The sequence below is a fragment of the Rhinoraja longicauda genome, chromosome 23 (genome assembly GCF_053455715.1).
Source record: "Rhinoraja longicauda isolate Sanriku21f chromosome 23, sRhiLon1.1, whole genome shotgun sequence".
In the NCBI taxonomy this organism is placed as follows: Eukaryota; Metazoa; Chordata; class Chondrichthyes; order Rajiformes; family Arhynchobatidae; genus Rhinoraja; species Rhinoraja longicauda.
The window spans coordinates 15667361-15688097 of NC_135975.1; the positions used below are offsets into that span (position 1 = coordinate 15667361).

A 20737-nucleotide genomic window follows, 5' to 3' on the forward strand; every position below is an offset into this window, starting at 1 on the left:
CTCTACACTTCTACAGTGATTTGTTTCTATTCAGAGTTGTTCCTGGAACTGTAGGCAACCGACTGCCTCAGAGTGAGATGGTAGATTAGTGGGCTAGCAGATTCTTTTCATTTTCTCATGGGTTGCTGGCACATTCATCAGCTGTCAAAATGCGAGTGTGCTTTCCAACAGCTGGGCAGGATATTCCAAAATAATAGTTCAGTGAAGAGTGGTCAATGTTGAGAAATGGCCATTTGGATCATTACGACTCATATCCCCAGTCATGTTGTTCTTACCTTGAACATCTACCTTCTCTCTGCACACCTCTAATGTCCAGTATTGTTATTCTGCCCGACATACTAATTGTAACATTTTTCATCTTCCTCGTAACAAAATTCTTTCTAAATATATCTTCTACAAATACAGACTCCAGCCTGTTTACTATTTCTTTGGATTAGGTAAACTTTATTTATCTTTCTATAATAAAGTAGATTTTGAACCACGTCTGATACGTTTAAAGAAAAGTCTACATTTTAGTTTGAAACTAGAAGGTATGGAGTCTCACCAGCTGTTCTTTGCATCAACTTAAGCTTTGACAAACTGACTTCATCTCCTCTTTTCCAACCTTACTGCCTTCACTGTTCCCATTTGCTTTCTGTTCCTTGGGTTTTCAAGCTCAAGTTAGCTGTTGCTTTCGTAATTGACATGGAGTCAGAGGTTATGGGGAGAAGGCAGGAGAATGGGGTTAGGAGGGAGAGATAAATCAGCCATGATTGAATGGCGAAGTAGACTTGATGGGCCGAATGGCCTGATTCCACTCCTATCACTTATGACCTTGTGAGTCAGAGATGTTTAGTCATTTATTCCTTTAGACGATTATTCTCCATCCTTACCTTTCATCTTTCTCAATATCCTTGTTCATGCACCCAGTCAGCCTGCTCCTTATTGCTGCAGTCACTCAAGCTCCTGCTGCCCATTCCTTTCTCTTTGCCAGTTTTCCAATGCCAAATAGATTAGAATGAAGAAAAATTAACAAAAAGAAAATGACCAGCGCCTAATTCTTTTTTATCCGGCCATTGATCAAATGTAAGCAATTTGCTTGGTGCTCCACACACCAGAGTTGAAGAGTCAGATGCAAAGTGTGCCCAGCTACAGCAAAGTGCTCGCACAGTGGTTCCACCTTGGCCTCATCAGACTCTGCTGAACTGGAGAGGAGGCAATTGATCATTGACTCCAGGAACTACCCACAAAGCAGCAGCACCTGGCCCTCAGCCCGGCACTGAGTGTGGTGTGAGAGTTGGGGATCAGTTGTGTGGGCATTTGACCTACGATGCATTCCTGTCATTCACACTGTAATGTGTAGATGCAACTGTCAGGGAATGAGGTATCTCACGAGGAACACCTTTCTCTCCTTTATTTCCGTACGATTTGTGCCAGAGTAAATTCTGTGGAGACTTGAGTTAAAGTGACGATGGTAGCATATAAGCCAACAAACCTTGCACCTCAAAGGAATGTGACCATAGAATCTGAGCCGCAGATTTCAGGTAGTTTTCACTCCAAGAGACAGTGCAATCTAAGTGTTCATATGAGCTGAAGTTTCATCAGGCATTGAGCTGGGTTCAACTCCACAGAACTGAACCTAATATGATTTATTACACAAGGGTTGACATTGAGCCCTAATACAATCATGTATATTGCTGTTCTCACAAGGTTCTAAACAGGATACGTAGCTCAGAGCAAAGCCCTTGAGTTATTACTTCATTTGTCGGGCAGCTCTCCCTCGCCTGTCATTTTACCACAAGTTGCTAATCTCAGGGATTAGGGAATTATGGTGGAAATCATGTTAAAAATGGCACCATTTTTCCTGTCAGAGCAAAATACAGCAAGCAAATTATACATAATTGCCTAGCACAACATTCAAGGAGCAGAGCAGGTATAAATTAAGAGTTGAAGAGTTAATTGACGATGATTGCTACTGTATCAATAAATCCACTTAATTAGTGGTGTGTTAACTTCCAGATCTCATGCTATAATAATAAAGTTGACAATCATGTAATTGTAAAAGGTCAAACCAGACCATCCACAAGAGTGGCAATAAATAGTTTAACACTCTGCAATATGCACGTGTGTTGGATTTTGACCCACTGTGCCATTCCACTGAGTAAAGGGGACTTGGAAATGTATTCCACGTACTGATAACAGTATACACAGTGACAGCGAAACCCAAAGTACCACACATGGAGATACAATCGGGAGCCCCTCCTCAAAAGTGGATCAACTGTGCCCAAAGTAAACTGCAGTTAAACTCGAGGTACTGGGCTAAAGCAATGGTAGGAGACTGCCAAGCTATTCCTTATTTTCTAAATCAGCAAAGGAACACAACAGCTTGCCAACAATGGAGTTTTCCTCTGTGCACTATACACTAGATTGAGTTTAGACAGGCAAAATAAAGTGCTAATCTTAAAAATATATGTTAATAACCGCTGGTGAATAGATTATTTAAATCAATGCTTTTTTTGTTGAATTTCATTTGTCTGCAATATTAAATGATCAGTTTTATTACACAAAGATTACATAAGTTGAAATAATAAAGTGTATAATTAAATTAGGTGGTCAGGCCCTTGAACAGCCTAAGTAGCTAAGAGATGGACAAAGCAGGAGTTGGGATACGATTGCTTGACAGACAGCAGCCACTATCATGGTGTGAACTGTTGGTTTAGTTTAGTTTAGTGAGAATTTAGAGATACAACATGGAACCAGGCCCTTTGGCCCACTGAGTCCATGCTGAGTATTGATCATTCGTTCACACTAGCTCCATATTATCCCATTTTCGTTCCCACTCCCTATACATTTGGGGCAATTTTTTGCAGAGGCAAATTAACCTGCACATATTGGGGATGTGGGAGGAAACCACAGCACCCAGAGGAAACCCAAGCGGTCATAGGGTGAACAATCAGCACCCATGGTCAAGATTGTACCCAGGTTTCTGGCATTGTGAGGCAGCTGCTCTACCAACTATCTACCAAAGGCTGCGAGATTCAACGTCATTATTTAACCATAGGCACCAACAGCAAGGACCAATGTCAGGCGATTGATTTTAAACTACTCCCAAACAGCTAGCCATGATAATCAGAGGGCTGTAATTGAAATGGACACAAATTGCTGGAGTAACTCAACGGGTCAGGCAGAATATGGATGTGACATTTCAGATCAGAACCATTCTTCAAACTGATTGTCGAAGGGGGTAGAAAGCTAGAAGAGTGGTGGAGGCGAGACAAAGCTAGGCAAGTGATAGGTGGATATATGTGAGGGGGGAGTGGATTTGCAGATGGGTGGAAGAGAGAGGACGTTTTTTTGCCTTCCATCACAGTGAGGGGGTGTTTGGAGTCACTGTGATGGATGTTTGTGTTGGGGTTGTGTGTCTTGTGTTCTTTTTTTTTGCTCGGTGCTGTTGTGACTGCTGGCAAATGATTTTCGTTCGTTTCGAATGACAATAAAGGTATTCTGTATTCTGTATTCTGTATAAAGGCCAGTGATCATGCGGCACAGTGGCGCAGCGGTAGATTTACTGCCTTACAGAGAATGCAGCGCCGGAGACCCGGGTTCGATCCTGACTACGGGTGCTGTCTGTACGGAGTTGGTACGTTCTCCCTGTGACCTGCGTGGGTTTTCTCCGAGATCTTCGATTTCCTCCCACACTCCAAAGACGTACAGGTGTGTAGGTTAATTGGCTTGGTAAATGTTAAAAAAAATTGTCCCTAGTGGGTATAGGATAGTGTTAATAAACAGGGATCGCTGGTTGGCTGGTGGGCTGAAGGGCCTGTTTCCGCGCTATAACTCCAAACTAAAGATGAAAAGACAAAAAGGGATAAGGAAAGAAGGGTAGTGAAATGTGAAGCCATTGGGTTGTAAGCTTCCCAAGTGGAATATGAGGTGCTGTTCCTTCAATTTGTGTGTGGGCTCACTCTGGAGATGGCCCAGAACAGAAAAATATGTATGGGAATGGGAAGGGTCGTTCAAATGGTTAGCAACCGGGAGGTCCAGCGGAGCTAGATGGACTGAGAGATTGTGTTTGCAAAATAGTTACCTGGTCTACACTTGGTCTCGCTGATGTAAAGGAGGCCACATCGGGAGCACCAAATGCAGTAGATGAGGTTAGAGGAGGTGCATGTGAACCTTCGTCTCTGCTGGAAGGGCTGATGTGGTCCTGGTTGGATGTGAGGGAGGAGGTGTAGGGTCAGATGTTACATCTCCTGCAGTTGCAGGGGAAGGTACCAGGGAAGGGGGTGGTTTGTATGGGAAGAGGTGAGTAAACCAAGGAGCAGAGGAGGGAGTAGTCTCTGCAGAACGTGGAAAGAGGTGGGGATGGGAAGATGTGACTGGTAGTGAGATCATGTTGAAGATGCGGCAGAGCCTGAAATTGAGAGTAGGAGATGGCGTTTTTGCAAAAGGCAGGGTGAGAGGAGCTGTAGTCCTGATAACTGTGGGAGTCAGTGAGCTTATAGTAGACGTCTGGCTCCTGTGATAAAGACAGAGAGATTGAGAAATGGGACAGAGGTATCAGAAATAGTACAAGTAAATTTGAGGGCCGGGTGAAAATGTTAATAAAAACAATGAGTTCTGCATGGGTGCAGGAGGCAGGCCCGATGCAGTTTCTAATGTAGCAGAGAAAGTTGGGAGATGGTGCCAATGTACATTTGGCACAAGCTCCGTGTGACGTAACCAGCAAAAAGGCAGGCATAGCTGGGGCCCATGCGTGTGCGCAAGGCTACATCTTTAATTTGAAGAAAGTGAGTCAAAAGAGAAGTTGTTAAAGCAAGGACAAGTTGGGCCAGGTGAAGGAGTCCTGGAGCAGCTCAGCAGGTTGGGTAACATCCCTGGAGAGCATGGAAAGGCGACGTTTCGGGTTGGAACCCTCTTCGGTACAAACCAGCATCAGCAATTCCTTGTTATTACACAAATCAAAATATTGTGCAGTGAAATGGACTATCTGGTGATTAAAAACAATGGTTATCTTTTGTATTTGAAAATTGAATGTGATGATTTTAATTGTACATTGAAACCGAGTCTTGTTATGAATACTTTAGGCGTGGGAATGTTAAGTATCGAGTTTCTCATACAGACATTATTAATTATTTTCAAACAGTTCCTGTTCGAAGAAATCAATGCACAGTGAATCATTTTCCACAAAATAGATCAGGTCCCACTCTCAAAGAAAGGAGTTTTAACATGTTAACTACTGTTTAGACTCCATGCAGATTTGCTTGCGCAGAACTCCTCCTGAATACTTTGCATGATGCAATGGGCAAGAATATTAATGTGTTTTTAAGATAGGAGATCGTCTGCCAGACAATGTGAAGACCGTGCAAGTAAAACATGTGCTCAGCAGGAAAGATTTATTCTGGGCCCGTTTCAACCAAAACATTGCAAGGCTGTAGAGGAAATGTGCAGCAGGCACGGAATATATATTTGGTGTTAATGATTGTTTTTAGAGGAGCTTTCTCTTCTGAGCTACACAGTAGCGTGGAAACTAAGCCTGGTCACAGGCGTGGAAAGGGCCAGCGGATGGTATCTGGATTAAATTCCACCACCAGGGTGGATAGATTTATATTTCATGAAACAAATAGCACACTTGCAGACACAGTTTATTCTAACAAGGTTCGGGACGAGGTTACGAGGGAAAATGTGGTCTCCTGCTGCAGCCCTGTACGTGTGTGCACACGGTGGCTGGCAGCTCGATTCCACAAGTCCAGTTCCGTGGGCTTCACCGGGTCTGAACATGGGCAAGTACACAAAGGCAGCTGTTACCTGTACTGGTGCTGAAGGCTGGAGAACTAAGAGCAGCTGATTTGGCTTGCCAGTGTAACCAGTGACCTGAGTTTGATTAGAAGACAGACGTACTATGTTGTGCCTTCCACAACACAACCACAGAAAATTCCAGTGCTAGTGAGGTTTAGTCACTGCGATAATGTGGGAAACACAGCTGCCAATTTACACACGGCAAGTTTCCTTGTGGAACGTGGAGTCAGCACTCCCCTCTGCAAATGGATCCTCGACTTCCTGAACAACAGACAACAATCAGTGAGGATAGGGGACAAATCATCCTCTACAATAATGCTCAACACTGTTGCCCTGCAAGGATTAGTTCTCAGTCCCCTACGATACTTAAACACTCATGGCTATGCAGCCAAATACCGATCCAACTCAATTTATAAGTTCGCAGACGGTACCACCGAGACAGAGTACAGGAAAGAGATTGAGAACTTCGTAACCAGTTGCCAAGCCAACAATCTCTCCCTCAATGTTAGTAAGACAAAGAAGATTGCGATCAACATTGGGAAGTGAAGCAGTACACACACCCTACATGGATGGCGAAGTAGAGATGGTCGAAATCTTCAAGTTCTTGGGAATAAATATCACAAGCAATTTGTCTTGAACCAGACACATTAAAGCTCTGGCCAAGTAAGCACACTAATGCCTCCACTTCCTTAGAAGGCTTAGGAAGTTCAGCATGTCCCCAATAACCTTCACCAACTTCTACAAATGGGCTGCAGAAAGCATTTTATCAGGATGCATCACAGCATGGGTTTGGGAACAGTTCCACCCAAGACCACAAAGAATCACAGAGTTGTAGACACAGCCGAGACCATGATGCAAACCAACCTCCCTTCCATTGACTCCATCCACACTTCACGCTGCCTCGGCAATGCCAGCAGCATAATCAAGGACCACTCACTCTGGACACTCCCTCTTCACCCCTCTCCCATCAGGTATGAGATATAGAAGTTTGAAAATGCATACCTCCAGATACAGAGACAGTTTCTTCCCAGCTGTTATCAGGCAATTGAACCTTCCTCTCACCAACTAGAGCATGGTCCAGACCTTGCGTCTACCTCATTGGAGACGTTTGAACTATTTTTGATCGGACTTTATCTTGCACTAAACGTTGCACCCTTTATCTTTTATCTGTGCACTGTGAATGGCTGATTATAATCATGTACAGCCTTTTGTCTGACCGGATAACCACCAACAAAAGCTTTTCACTCGGTACACATGACAATAAACTAAATTAAACAAAACTAAACCCTCAGCCAGCAAGGTGGGTTACATAGCATTGCTCATGACCTCTGTATATTCCACAGCTCATTCCCTGTGCTTCAAAGTGTTGCAAAGTAGTAAATATGATGCACAATGCGCAGATAATGGTCCGTGTAATGGTCCGTGCATTACTAGTTAACCTACAGTAACATTCAGCTGTCAGAAGCACAAGGATATATGGCTTCTAAATCTGGCCTGTTTGCTTACTGGGAAGTCGTTCGAACTACTTGAAGAAAAAGAATGAAGTAATGAGAAAAATGAGGGTACTGAATTGGAGGACAAACAATTTTAATTGAAGACTAAAGTTTTTTTAAAAGTAGTTCCATGTATTTTTCCAATCAAGGGCGTTGCAATTCCAGTTAGCAAGGAACAACGTCATATGCCTGATATCATCATAGACCCACACAACCCTGGCCATGCTCTCATTTTCCTACCGCCATCAGGGAGAAAGTGCAGGAACTCGTGAACCATCACCTTCAGGTTCTTTTGCTGGTACATACGGCAATTAAACACTCTTGACACACAGGAGTCTTGGTTTGGATGATTTTTGACAATTATGAATGTTTTTTTTAATGTTTCTTTGAATTAATTATACATTACTCAAACTCACATAAGCAGATTTCTCAGATAATATTTTCATACTGGATACTATTTTCACCATGATGTACTTTACCTTATAAAGATGTTAAACCTACCCGTGTATCAGTTCTACTGGATAATTTTCTAGTTCACATTTTACTACTTGACAAATTCTTCCCAAATTTTAATGAATTCACATTTTAAAATATGTCAAAGAAAGATATGATATTGCATCTTGCTTTTATGCAGTCTGCAAAAATAATTAATGGACGCATTTTAAAAATCATTGTACTTGCTAATTTCCTGTAATTTCCTCTGTATCACATGTGCCGTTAATGGAGCCTTCCCGTAGTTGAGTGTGTTCTCAGGGAGAATGAATCCCTTGTGTAAAAGCTGGGCAGTCGGTGGATGTAACATTGTGCAGGCTGTGTAGGAGGAAGTTCTTCAACAATACACTGACTTCTTAATCTTCTGAACTTTATTAACCTTCGCTTCTGTGCTTGCAACCGAGATTCCTTTCCATTGACAAGTCAGAACTTGTGTGAAGGCATTGACACTAAAGACCCTTTGAATGACGTCTACAATCAAGAGCTGAACATTGTTATAATGGTACACAACGTCACTAATCCTGTTTACCTCCTTGTAATTTTGAATACAAGTTTGAATAATTTTGAAAACATTTGATGGGCCAAAATTGATGAGGGGGGGGGGGGGGCACAATGGCGCAGCAGCAGAGTTGCTGCCTTACAGTGCTTTCCGCGCCAGAGACCCAGGTTCAATCCCTACTACAGGTGCTGTCTGTATGGAATTTGTACGTTCTCCCCGTGACTGTGTGGGTTTTCTCTGAGATCTACAGTTTCCTCGCACACTCCAACGACATACAGGTATGTAGGTTAATTGGCTTTGATTAAATGTAATTGTAAATTGTCCCTAGGATAGTGTTGATATGCGGGGATCGCTGGTCAGCACGGACTGGGTGGGCCAAAGGGCCTGTTTCCACACTGTATCTCTGAACTAAACTAAATTAAACATATCCCCAAGTCGGTGATACGTGTGTAATTCTGGTACCAACAATGATCAACTGGAAATCTGTAAAAATGCCCAATAAAATGCTTATAAAAGCAGGATGTGTGTACATGTTTGTTTGAAGTTCCTTTGTACATGATTTATGTAGATATCAAACTATTAATGCCAGTCATATAATGTACAGGGAGAGCTTCACTATAAAAGAAAAAAATGCTTAACTAAATAGGGCAATTATAGGCTGCTCAAACCTGCTCCACTACACAATAATATTACGGCTCATCCTCCGCATTATGCATTTAATCACTATTCCTATATTCCCCTATTTCTTTTGTATTTTGAAATGTATTCCTTTGATGTCACTCAATACCGAGTGTCCACTAGGAGAGGAAATTCCCAAATGTTATTTAAGAGGGGAAATTTTTCCTCATCGGTGCTGAAAGGCAATTTCTTATTCTGAGACCCTGGCTCCTTATTTGAGACCTCTGTCTAGAGGTAACATTTTCCCTGCCTCTCAATTCCATGAAGAACTTTATATGTTTCAAACCTTACGGAATTATAGCTCATGAAATGTTCTAATTGCCAGCTCTACTCTAACTTTCGGCGATCCATTGAAAAGATGAACAATGATCTATGAAAATCAAAGCAGCCCTGTCTTCCACTATTTCATACCTTTCCTACCAAAATAACTTTGCATTTCCCCACATTGTATTTATGCCCATGCTGTTAAGCTGACAATTCCCCTTTAAAACTTAATTGTCTCCTCCTCACGATTAGTGGCTCAACTGGGTCTGTAACATAGAAACCTTGGGTTCAGCACATACGGTCCCTTCGTGGATAAAGAACACAAGCACCAGAAACTCAAGCACTGACCTTTGTGACTCGTCAGTGGTCACAAGCTACCAAACCAAATATTATCTGTTTTGACCCATTCTCCACTCCTCATACCAGCCACGGCGGGCATCCAATCTCATTAACCTGAATTTTATTAAATTATCTTTTAAAAACCACTCTATGAAATGCCTCTTAAAAATCTATAGTCCATCCAGTTCTTCCATCGTCTACAGTTTCTACTGAGTATGTGAAAGTCAATTGGCCCTTTCATAAATCTACAATGATCTTTCCCAATTGCATTATGATTTTCTACAAGTCCTATTATCCTAAAAAATATTTTCAATGGGGTCCCCACTATTGATATCAGGCTATCCCGTCTTGAGTAGTAATATTAAAATTTGGGCAAATCTGCAAATCCAAAGTCTGTTATATTTGAAGTCACTTCTATAAATTCCGAAATTGGGCATTGAGGACTATGGATCTATTTTTGGATTCAATTGTTCTTCATCCATATTTCTTCACCTGTAATCATTTATTTCAGCTTCGTTTCTCTCGGCTCTTGGATTTTTATTATTTGCAGATTTTGTTTTGTTTCCTCCCACTCTCTTTCCTGTGTCCCCACCATGATGTGCACTCATATCTCAGCCAGGACTCCTGCAAGTTCTTCTCCAGCTTCCCACAGGGTCCTTAGATATATCTGGTCAAGCCTGGGAGATGTAGCTACCTTCATACACCTTAGGACATTCAGCACCTCCTTAACTGTAATATGGACTGTCCTCAGGAAATCACCATTAACTTTCCCCAACAAGTTCCACAGTCTTTGCCTGCACCTACCAGATCTCCTGGTTGCCAAGCACTTTAATTCCCCTTCGCATTTCCACACTAACCTTTCTGTCCTAGGCCTCCTCCATTGGAAGAGTGAGGCCAAATGCAAATTGGAGGAACAGCATCTTATATTTTGCTTGGGCAGCTTACAATCCAGTGCTATAAATCTTGACTTCTCTAACTTCAAGTAACCCTTGCATTCCCTCTTTCTCCATCCCACCCCTGCCCAAGTCGTACCAGCTTCAAAGTCTCCTTGTTGAGCCTCATAGTCTGTACTCGTTCTCACCTAGGCCACAGCTAAAAATGGCCTGTTTCCTCCATCATTGTCACTTTTTTTGCATATCTTTCATTCACTGGTTCTATATCTCTCTACATCACCATCTATATCACTCACTTCCCTTTCCCCTGACTCTCAGTCTGAAGTAGAGTCTCGACCTGAAACGTCACCTATTCCTTTTCTCCAGAGATGCTGTTTGACCTGCTGAGTTACTCCAGCTTTTTGTGTCTATCCATAGTCTTCATGTTTTACTCTGGGGTAAACACAGACCCTATCCTGCAAAATCCCTCGATTCTATTCCCACTGAAGCATTGCAGACCCTTTTCTGGTGTAGCCTGTGGTCCCAGTCATTTTCACATTGTAGTGTAGAAATAAGTGCATATAAAACAGTTGGTTTTACTGTATCGTGGCTTAATAATTTACCTAGTTTTAAATTGGGGCTACTTTGTGAAGTATTTTAACTTCAGTTAAGGAAACTGTGAAATGATACATGTATGAATGAGACTATTATCCTCCAACCATAAGAAAACAATAGCAAAGAGTGAAATTTTAAGAATCGTGTCCAGCAGATTTCTGTGCTTTTATTTCACTATGTTTGATTTAGGTTGCAAGCAGGAAATCCATAAAAGTTTAAAAGTCTCTACATGGTCTTGCTCAAGGGCAATTATTTTTAAATTGCCTTCACCTTCCTGTAACAATCTGCTCTATTCTCAGAAACACAGGAAAAGGCCATTTAACTGAAAAATATATTTATAAATATCATCTCATGGTTCCCTAGATTCACATTGATGGCCTTAATACAATCGACTCCTTCATGAGATATAAATGTCAAAACATTAATATAACATATCAAAGATCTGGCAAGTTATGCATCTCAAGCCCCAGAACTTGCACTCCATCTTAAACAAACCAAAGGATCTGGGGTTAGTGGAGGAATGTGGTGCTGAGGTGAAGGATTAGCCATGATCTTATTGAATGATGAAATAGGCACGAGGAGCCAAATAGCTTACTCCTGCTTCTAATTCTGATTATATTCTTATGTTCCTTTGATATATATTGCCAATAATGAAATATGTACAAAAGCATTCAACGTTTTGCGTTTCAAATTAATGTTAGAGCACAAGGGAGTTATACAAAGCTGAATCTGCACACCACCAAAAATACTGTGGGTGCTAGGAATCTGAAATAAAAACAGAAAATGTTGCAAGTACTTAACAGGTCAGGCACGTCTGTCTGGTGGGTTCAATGACCCCGATGAAAGGACAGAGATTTATAACATTAACTCTCTTTTCATGGATGATGCCTGGTCTGCCTTGTTGCAGCAAATTTGTTTTTATTTCTGAATCTACAAACTGTTTGATTGTCTGAGGTTATACAGTTTATTTCATAACAATGTAATGGAACAAGTCAGTTGATCGTGATCTGTGGCTTAAGGCCACACTGCCATTGCGTTCACTTGAATTTTTCCGTCCCAGAGAAGCTGCAGAATATTGCAGCATGCTTCTTATCTTGTCAATTGGCAATGGGGATATGCGTCGCACACATTAAGCACTTAGATATCAGATAAACTCAATCATTTTTCTCCCTTCAGACATGTGCCAACTCTTATGGAAGCTGTGCAAGTACTCCTTCATTAAAGGCACATGTTTTGTGTCGAACTACAATTGCTGATAAGTTTGCCCTCTTAAGCTGCACCGGGAGATTTAATTGATTAATGGAGAAACTGAGTTAAAAAAATGTGCAGTTTGTATGATCCTTGATCTCTTCTTCTAATTTAATGTTTTCACAGAAATCAAACATGTGCAGTACACCGACAAAGGGCCTCAGAAAAATAAAGACACATATTAATGTAATGCAAATCTTTTTAGTTGTGGAATTTGAAGTGATACTGGGGCCACCATTTGAGGGGGTATCAATGCTCCATCAGAAAATTACCAAGAGCTCAGAAACCAAGAGGGCAGAGGGCACTGGTTTAAAAATATCATTGGTTCCGTTGACCCAATACTAACGTCCAATGTTTATTAAGGACGGCTCTGAAGTCCATTTTAAACAGTTCTAGCTGCAAAACCAGGAGAGTTTGATATTTATGCTTTTTTTTTTCTTTCGTTTTTTTATTGTAAGAACATGGCAGAAATAAACGTTAGATTGTCGGAGTCCTGAACGCCATTCCCACTGAAGGCTGCGTGACCGGAAGATTGGACAAGCTGCCAAAGTCCAGTAACTTCAGCATCTCCTTGGTGTCTGGATCCACTTCAATCATTTCCTGGTCCAGAGCAGGGACCTCTGGGACATAGTTATCCCTCTGTAGATTAGTGTAATGGTGTCACTCGTGTTATGCGTCATGCTTTTGTAGTTACGCCCCTTTAACTTTTGAGTGACCACTGCTTGCGAGATTCGGGTTAGTGTAAGTGGAACGTGCAGGCGTGAGGTCGTGCTTGCTATGTAGTTAATAAAGTCTTTGGATCATTATCCAGGTGTAAGGCTTCTGTTATTATACGGTCAGCACAACACCCTCCTGTCTCGCTCTTTTTCCTGCAGTTTGACGGAGATGCCTCTGACAGGTCCACGCTGGATACGCTTCATTAAGTGCATCACATGCCCTGCAATCTTGTTGTGGAGTTTCTTGGTGCGGATGATTGCAATCTCCTCACAAACCCTTTTGTTTGTGTGGAAGTCATTGCCGAGGCGGGTGTAGTATTTCTCGATGATCACTCGAGCAGCTTTCTTGACCATCTTAGCCCTGACACGACTCATCTTGGTCGTGGCAGCAACTCTCCACAGGACAGGTGCACCACTGAATGCTCCGCTGGTTTTGCTCTGAGGATGCTTATATATCACTATCCTTTCCCTCACTGCCCATGAACTGAGGAGGCACTGAACAATAGCTCACTGTGATGGGTCTGCAGGCACATGTAAGCCAGGGAGCAGGAAGACAGTTTTCCTTCTCAGAGGGCCATTTCAGGGATACTTTGAGAGACATTTTGTTATATTTTGTACAATACAGAAGACAGAAATATTTTATAGTCCTTCAAAAGTCACTCATGTAAATTATAGCTACCAATTATAATTGATTAAAGAAAGTTTTATTCTTGCATTAAAGCGACCTTCCGAGCACAATGGAGCAAGTCTTTATGGTAACAATCCTGGTTCTGAGTCCAATGATGAGTGGACACCAGACTTCTGCCTTCATGTTTTCAATGAGTGCCCCAACCCCACTTCCCCATCTCTCTCCAAACTACTCCTAATCTTGCATTTAGTTTAGTTACAGATGTTCAGTAGAGATGCAGGACCTTGGGCGCACCGAGCCCACGCCGACAAGCGATCCCCGCACACTAACACTATGCTACACGCACTAGGGACAACTTACAATTTAAGCAAGCCAAATAACCTGCAAACCTCAATGTCTTTGGAATGTGGGAGGAAACTGGAGCACCCAGAGAAAACCCATGCAGGTCACGGGGAGAATGTACAAACTCCGTACAGACAGCACCCGTAGTCATCATCAAACCTGAGTCTCTGGTGCTGTAAGGCAGCAACTCTACGACTGCGCCACCCTTGAGAATTTGAATTTGAGTAATGGGAGTGCTCAAATCCTCGCATTGTACAGGTCTACGTGTTGGTGTAAAGATAATTCTGGTTACAGAAAGAGCCATCGTCTTTCAGCCTAGCAAAGTGTTTATGAACCTTTAAATTCTACCCTCACTTTCAAGAACTTCAATTGCATTTGTAAGTCAAAGAAGATATGCATGCCAATGTGCCCTTTTGCCTTAATATTTTCAACTTCCTGCATCTATTGCATCTTCTTCAGCACAAGATTGAAACCGGCTGATCACACTGACTTCTTTCGGCATTGCCAATGTCATGACACCTTGTAGTTAAGAGCAATCACTTTCTCCATCGATGGTCCCCCAAGGTTGAGCCTTTCGCCTTCAGATAACCTAGTAATGACAAAATTGGCTCGAAACAAGCTGAGAAATTGTTGACACAAAAGCCATTTATATCCAGGATCTGAACTTCTGCATTCTCCCTCCCTTCTTTGAGAAGTTGATGTTTTATTCTGCCAATTTCAGGTCACTAAATGTAGGCTGTTCCAATAATTGCTGTACCAGACGTATAAAACCATTCAGATACTATTTGATGTCCGGGTGGAAATAAATAAAACCTCATTATTATGTCATAAAAACAATATAAATTCTGTTCAGTCACTTTTAAACTACATTCCAGTTGAGGTGTTCCATTCTACCTCCTAATGCAGGGAGTTAGTTTGTTGCACATAATAAAATTTCCAGATATACAGTCAGCTCCATCTTATTAAGTGAATATAAAGCACAAAGTGGATTTATTATAAAAGGCTAGAATATAGAAACCCTTCAGATGGACAATTATTTTTACTATTGCACTCAATGCACAATTCTTTTACTATTTTGGCATTTCCTCATTAACACCAGACTGAGGAAACCACCAGCATTGAATAAAAGCTCATTGTACTGTACTAGAAGATCTCAACTCAATACCTTGAGCAAAAAGGAATTCATGATCTTTCCCATTCTCCATCACATCTCAGCACTGCTTATCAATTTCTATTTCACAATGTTTTAGCATGGTGGCGCAGCAGTAGGATTGCTGCTTTATAGCACCGGAGACCCAGGTTCGATCCCGACTGCAGGTGCTGTCTGTTAGGAGTTTGTACGTTCTCCCCGTGACCGCGTGGGTTTTCTCTGAGATCTTCGGTTTCCTCCCACACTCCAAAGACATACAGATTTGTAAGTTAATTGGCTTGGTATACGTGTAAATTGTCCCTAGCGTGTGAAGAATATGGTTAATGTGCAGGGATCGCTAGTCGGTGTGGACTCGTTGGGCCAAAGGGCCTATATCAGTGCTATATCTCGAAACTAAACTAAAATATTTGTGTTTAACGGAGAAAGTCCAGATAAAAGATTGTAAAGATACTTAACAGTTCTGAACATAGAAAGTGTTATATTTTATGTTGCACTTACCGTTAGATGTGAGGTACACTCGAGGCAAAGTCTGTTGCAGGCCAAAGACTTTGCTGGACTCCAGAATGGTCCCGAGAACCACGAGAAGAAATAATTTAACCATTTTTGAGCTTCGATTGTTTAGTCCAGCCAAAATGACCTGCAGGAAAATGAAGACAGAAAATGTTACTTAAATTTTTTTTACAATATACCACCCAAATGACATCGGGCTTTGAAGTGACGCAGCAGTAGAGTTGCTGTCTCACATTGGAAAAGTTAATACTTGTGTTAATCCATTAGAAAGTGCCGCATTTCCAAAAAATATTGCTTGCCTTCAGCTGTAATCAGATTGAGACGGTATGAAATGTCATGAACACGTTCATTTTCCCACAAGTGCATTATCCCATCAACAATCTCCAAGAATATTTCTATTGCCTCGGGAGACTCGCTAAGCTTCCAAACAAAAAGATAAGATGATAATAAAAATCTGGAGATACAATAAGCTGCACTGTTAAAATGAATTCAAGTAATAAAATGGTTCACTTCACTTCTATAATATGGTGTCACTCTGGTTTATGGCTGAACTTCATGCCACCTCTAAATTTTCCACCTTGGTCATGTTAACATTCTGCTCGTATTATTGTGAGATTCCCTCCCCAGATATTTGTTTTTTTTCTCTGCATAGTGAGAGACTTCATTCCCAGGAATAAGCAGTGATTGCATCAGTCGCAGGAAGGGTGAGATGGTATAAGTGAAGATATCACATTGTAGTCCAACATAGAGATAGGCCATTCACCCCATCGAGTCTATTCCACCTCTCAGTACATTACCATCTGTTCCATACCGCCACTTATTTCCCTGTGACCTCTCTCACAAGGACATCAACATCCTTCGATTCTTCCATCACACAGCTGCACCGAGGGCAGTTAACAGTGGACAAATTAACCAGTCAACCATATGTCTTTGGGATGTGGGAGGAAACTGCAGCAGCAAGAGAAACCCACGTGGTCACAGGGAGAACAAGCAAACTCCACACAAACAGCTCCCGAGTCAAGATTGAACCCTGGTCCATGGAGTTGCGAGGCTGCAATACTAATTACCACTCCACAGTATCTTCTTGTGAAACACTTTCTGGCTTCCTTGCTTTGAGGACCACTAAATCCCCTTTAAAACCGAGCCTGGTACATCAAACTACAACCTGCTTCAGTCACCCTATATTCAGGCTAACATTTATTATTCAGTATGAGCCAATCATTCAGTATGAGCACCCGCTCTTAAAAATGTGTGTGCTTATATGAGAGAAACCTCTTAAAAATGTTTTGTAAAACATACATCTGATAATAATGTCAATAAATCAATGGTAAAGGAAAAGCTGTGAAACAAACAGGAAAGATACAGATACATCTGAATCATCTCTAGGTAGCAAATAAACGTGTTAGGATTGGATTCCTAGTTCATTATAATTGGGTGATTTGATGCTGGAACATTGGGCTTTCATTGAAGGCAACATATGGCAAGCAGATTTAAAAGCTGCTATTGTGATTCGAAGTTGTGATTTACAACTCAATATCCGATTACATCCATTTGTCACTCACCGGAAACATGCAAGGTGAATGTTTTACAAACATTCATTCCAGCATGTAAAACCTTCAATCAATATTAAACCCAGTCTTCATCACTAAATTCTTTAATGTCGCTTCAAAATGACCAATTCAATTTCTAGCTTTCTATCTCCAAGACATTCTCTTTGCACATTGTAAATCACAACATCATTCACATTGCACCGGTGTTGATGTTAGTGGGGAAATATATACTAACATTCATTTGTAAAATAGATTTGGGCATCATGGGGCTATTTCTAGGATCCTAAGCTTTCAATGGGAGCAGGTGGTACAGGTCAACAGTGCTGCTCTGGTTTTGTAACCAATACCCCATCGGGACCACATGATCACACAATTCTCTCTCACACAATTACATTCCTAGCATCACAAAGCCTTAATATAACTTTGCCGACAGCAGAGTTTTATTTCTACTACGAACTCTCAGCAAAGACAAAGGCAAAGTGAAAGGCAGCACCAAAGTTGAAAGCACTAGTTAGACTGAGGATTGACATAAAAGGATAGGAAGCTTGTCTTAGTAATCTCATGGTAATTTTTGACACCACCATAAAACCACAGATGGTTGGGAGTGTGTTCAAAAGCTCTGCTATTATCTTGCAGCACAGATTGCATTACAACGTTTATGAAAACTCCTCCGATCCCAAGAGTACATTAAAACTTGAATATATTCACTAAGCCTTTTTTGAATATAACTCACTCACATCTTTATGTGGACAAATCTCCATTGAAGGTTTCCCCATGTTCGTGCTATTGAGCTTTTCTTTTTATAAATAATCAAAGAGCAAAACACTGCAAATACTAAATATTTGAAATAAAAAGCGACAGTGCTGGAAAACTCAGCAGGTCAGGCAGAATCTGTGGGGGGGAGACCAGAGCTTCAGATTATTAGCCTTGCATCAAAACTCATTGTTTCTATTTGCAAACGATCATATAAAGTTGTTGGGTTGGCCATTCACCTTCCCTTTAATACCATGGGCTCGGTTGCAAATCACTACCCTGAGTCAGGTTTTGCAGGGGACAGGACAGTGAACCCACTAACAAGTGAACCTACTTCCATATCACTACAAATGGAAATCAGCTATTACTGTCCGCAGTCAACTGCTGAGGAGCTGATACTGGGAGCAGCTCCCCATTGATTTCAAAGGCGGAGACCGGCCAAGAGGAATTGAGGTAAGCATTTACCCTTTTGAAAGCACTTTGTTTAAAGTATTTTAAGGGTTCTATGATTAAAACGTTTAAAACATTTAACAAAAATTCATATAAGGTGTTTCTAATGAGAGATGCAGCCCTTGACAGTCCAGGCTGGGACAGAGGCTGTGGGTTATGATGGTTGTGGGGGGAGCTTGCACAGGTCACCACGTGGTCCCTTGTTTATGTCTCAGGGCACCTCCATGAAGAATTGGGCTGCTGCTCCAGGTGTCCCCACTGGGGACAATGCTTCAGATACCGGCATTGTTTCCCCCAAGATCAGCGGTTTAGTACAGGGCAAATACTCGCTGGCATAGTCTGTGGCAAAGGGAAGGAGAGATATGGGACGTTGACCAATATGGAATTGAATTGATGTTTTTTTTATTTTAATTTCACACTGCATTGAAGGTTTTGCTGACAGTCCAGGTAGGGACGAGCTCACTGAGTTACCATCTTCATTTTGCCAGGGTCGACAGGAAGAGCATTGGTTCAACGTTGTGAAATTGTGCAGCATAAAGTAGACCACAACTAATCTTGAATCACCCTCTCCCTCAGGATGTATCCATAATGGTTTAGGGCACGGAAACTTCAACCATCTGCTTTATTAGATGTTGAATGTCAATATGACTTTTATTGTCATTGACTTGGAAGCCCTTTGGCTTCCAACGAAGGCTTAAATGTAGCTACTGTTGATACCAAGGCAGAAAGAAGGCATCATGGTTACTGCCAGGATCCCACCCATTGGCCAGCCAATACACTTGATGATCTGATGTTTTGCTCGGTTCTGGTGTCGTGCAGAGTTTGCATCCAGAATTCACTGCCATCTTCAGTGTGTTGTTTGTGCCATCAAAGCCACCCTTTTCCAGGGAAATAGCTGCAAATCTACCACTCCCATTTCTTTCTGCACTGGTCCATGTCTGGTGAGAGAATGAATGCGGTTGGCTCATTAGGAACAGACAGCCTCAGTGAACTCTCCTGTACAACACTGGACGACAAAGTCCAAGATGATGAAATATCTGTGGGTCAAGTCTAAAAGGGGCAGACACATTGAAATACATTGTTATGGTCACCTTGAAAGCCACAAACAACGGCTCCACCAGCTGGGGTTATGGCTACAACACTGAGCTAATTTCTGTGGCGGCCTCCCTTGCTGATGCACAATTGCCTGACACAATGTACCTTGCTGATATTTTGATTACAAATTGCATTCTGAACAGTATGAGAGGACTTTTTTTCCCTTACCACAGCTTCTTGTTCTCTCAATGAAACTCTCTTCAAAGGGAAACACCCAATGCCTCCAAATACAGCAATGTCAGGAAGAAGCTGGTTTGTATAGCAACCGAGACAAAGATCTCCAACACCTTCCTCATTACATAATGAATTCAGAAGCTGAAACAACCAAAAGGGGTACCAAACACTTAAAAACAACAACAGATAGCAGTCAGCAATTAATCCATAAGCAGTTGATGATTCCTTTAACCTGCCAAGTAATTGGGCTTTGTTGTGGCGCAGCAGTAGAGTTGCTGCTTTACAGCTCCAGAGACTCGGTTTCAATCCTGACTATCGCTGCTGTCTGTACTGTTTCCTTGTGACTCCATGCATTTCTTCCAGGTGCTCCAGTTTCCTCCCACATTTCATGCAGGTTTATAGGTTAATAGACTTCTGTAAATTGTCACAATTCTGTAAATTCCTTCTGGCGTGCATGTTATCATTGGCCAGCTCGGACACGCTGGTCGAAGGGTGTGTTTCCATCTATACCTCTAAACTAAACTAAACTAAACTAAGCTAAGTAGAATTATGGAAGGTCTCAGCCAGACCACTGAGCTCCCAAATGATTGAACTGGAAGTAAATGCAAATTGTAAGACAATTGATGAATTGCCTGCCCCACCTATCTGCAGATTTCAGCTCCACACTCAACAAACTCACCAATATGATGCTCGGTACAATTTGTACAAAATAAATATGGTGTAAATGTGAGTGTGCACCAGAAATGCTTTCTGTAGTACATGCATCACTAGAACCGCCCCCCCTCCCCTCCTCCAATGTAAACAATGCCAATTTCTCAAAGAAAACATTCATAGTTCCTCCCCAATCCCGGCATAGAAAGTCACCAGCACTGTGGAGAGCAAACTACATTTACTTCAAGCTTGGTGCTTCCTGTCCCTTTGAGGAGTTTCTCGTTTGCAGCTGACAAGGTACTGCAGCTGAAACAATCACACACAAACAACAATGCATGCTCCTGTGATTTGGTTTGCTGGGTTGGTGGGGCAGGTGTTATTGAGGTTGAAACATTTGACCTGTAGGAAGTCACAATGGTCTCACACAAGACCTACACCAA

The 20737-nt window shown here is 41.8% G+C and overlaps 2 protein-coding genes across 12 annotated transcripts in view; both read right to left on the reverse strand.

Moving 5' to 3' along the window:
- sema3c (sema domain, immunoglobulin domain (Ig), short basic domain, secreted, (semaphorin) 3C) overlaps positions 1 to 20737 on the reverse strand; it is a 206937-nt gene that overhangs the window by 54338 nt on the left and 131862 nt on the right. For all 11 annotated transcript variants that reach the window (XM_078419759.1, XM_078419755.1, XM_078419752.1 and 8 more), the window contains one exon: positions 15613 to 15751. In XM_078419759.1, the coding sequence (XP_078275885.1) occupies positions 15613 to 15715 (103 nt within the window). In that variant the 5' untranslated portion in view covers positions 15716 to 15751. The remainder of the gene's footprint in view (positions 1 to 15612; positions 15752 to 20737) is intronic.
- On the reverse strand, positions 12756 to 13369 carry LOC144605094 (small ribosomal subunit protein eS17-like). Its single transcript, XM_078420146.1, has 2 exons — positions 13127 to 13369; positions 12756 to 12917 (listed from the first exon to the last, which is right to left on the reverse strand). Exons 1-2 carry the CDS (start codon positions 13367 to 13369, stop codon positions 12756 to 12758), a joined length of 405 nt encoding a protein of 134 aa, XP_078276272.1.

Excerpts from the sequence above, each read along its gene's own strand:
- LOC144605094 (XM_078420146.1), bottom strand. The coding sequence starts at position 13,369 with ATGAGTCGTGTCAGGGCTAAGATGGTCAAGAAAGCTGCTCGAGTGATC. Across the intron at positions 12,918-13,126 it reads AAAAAGAGCGAGACAGGAGG|AGGGATAACTATGTCCCAGA; the intron begins GTGTTGTGCTGA and ends ACTAATCTACAG.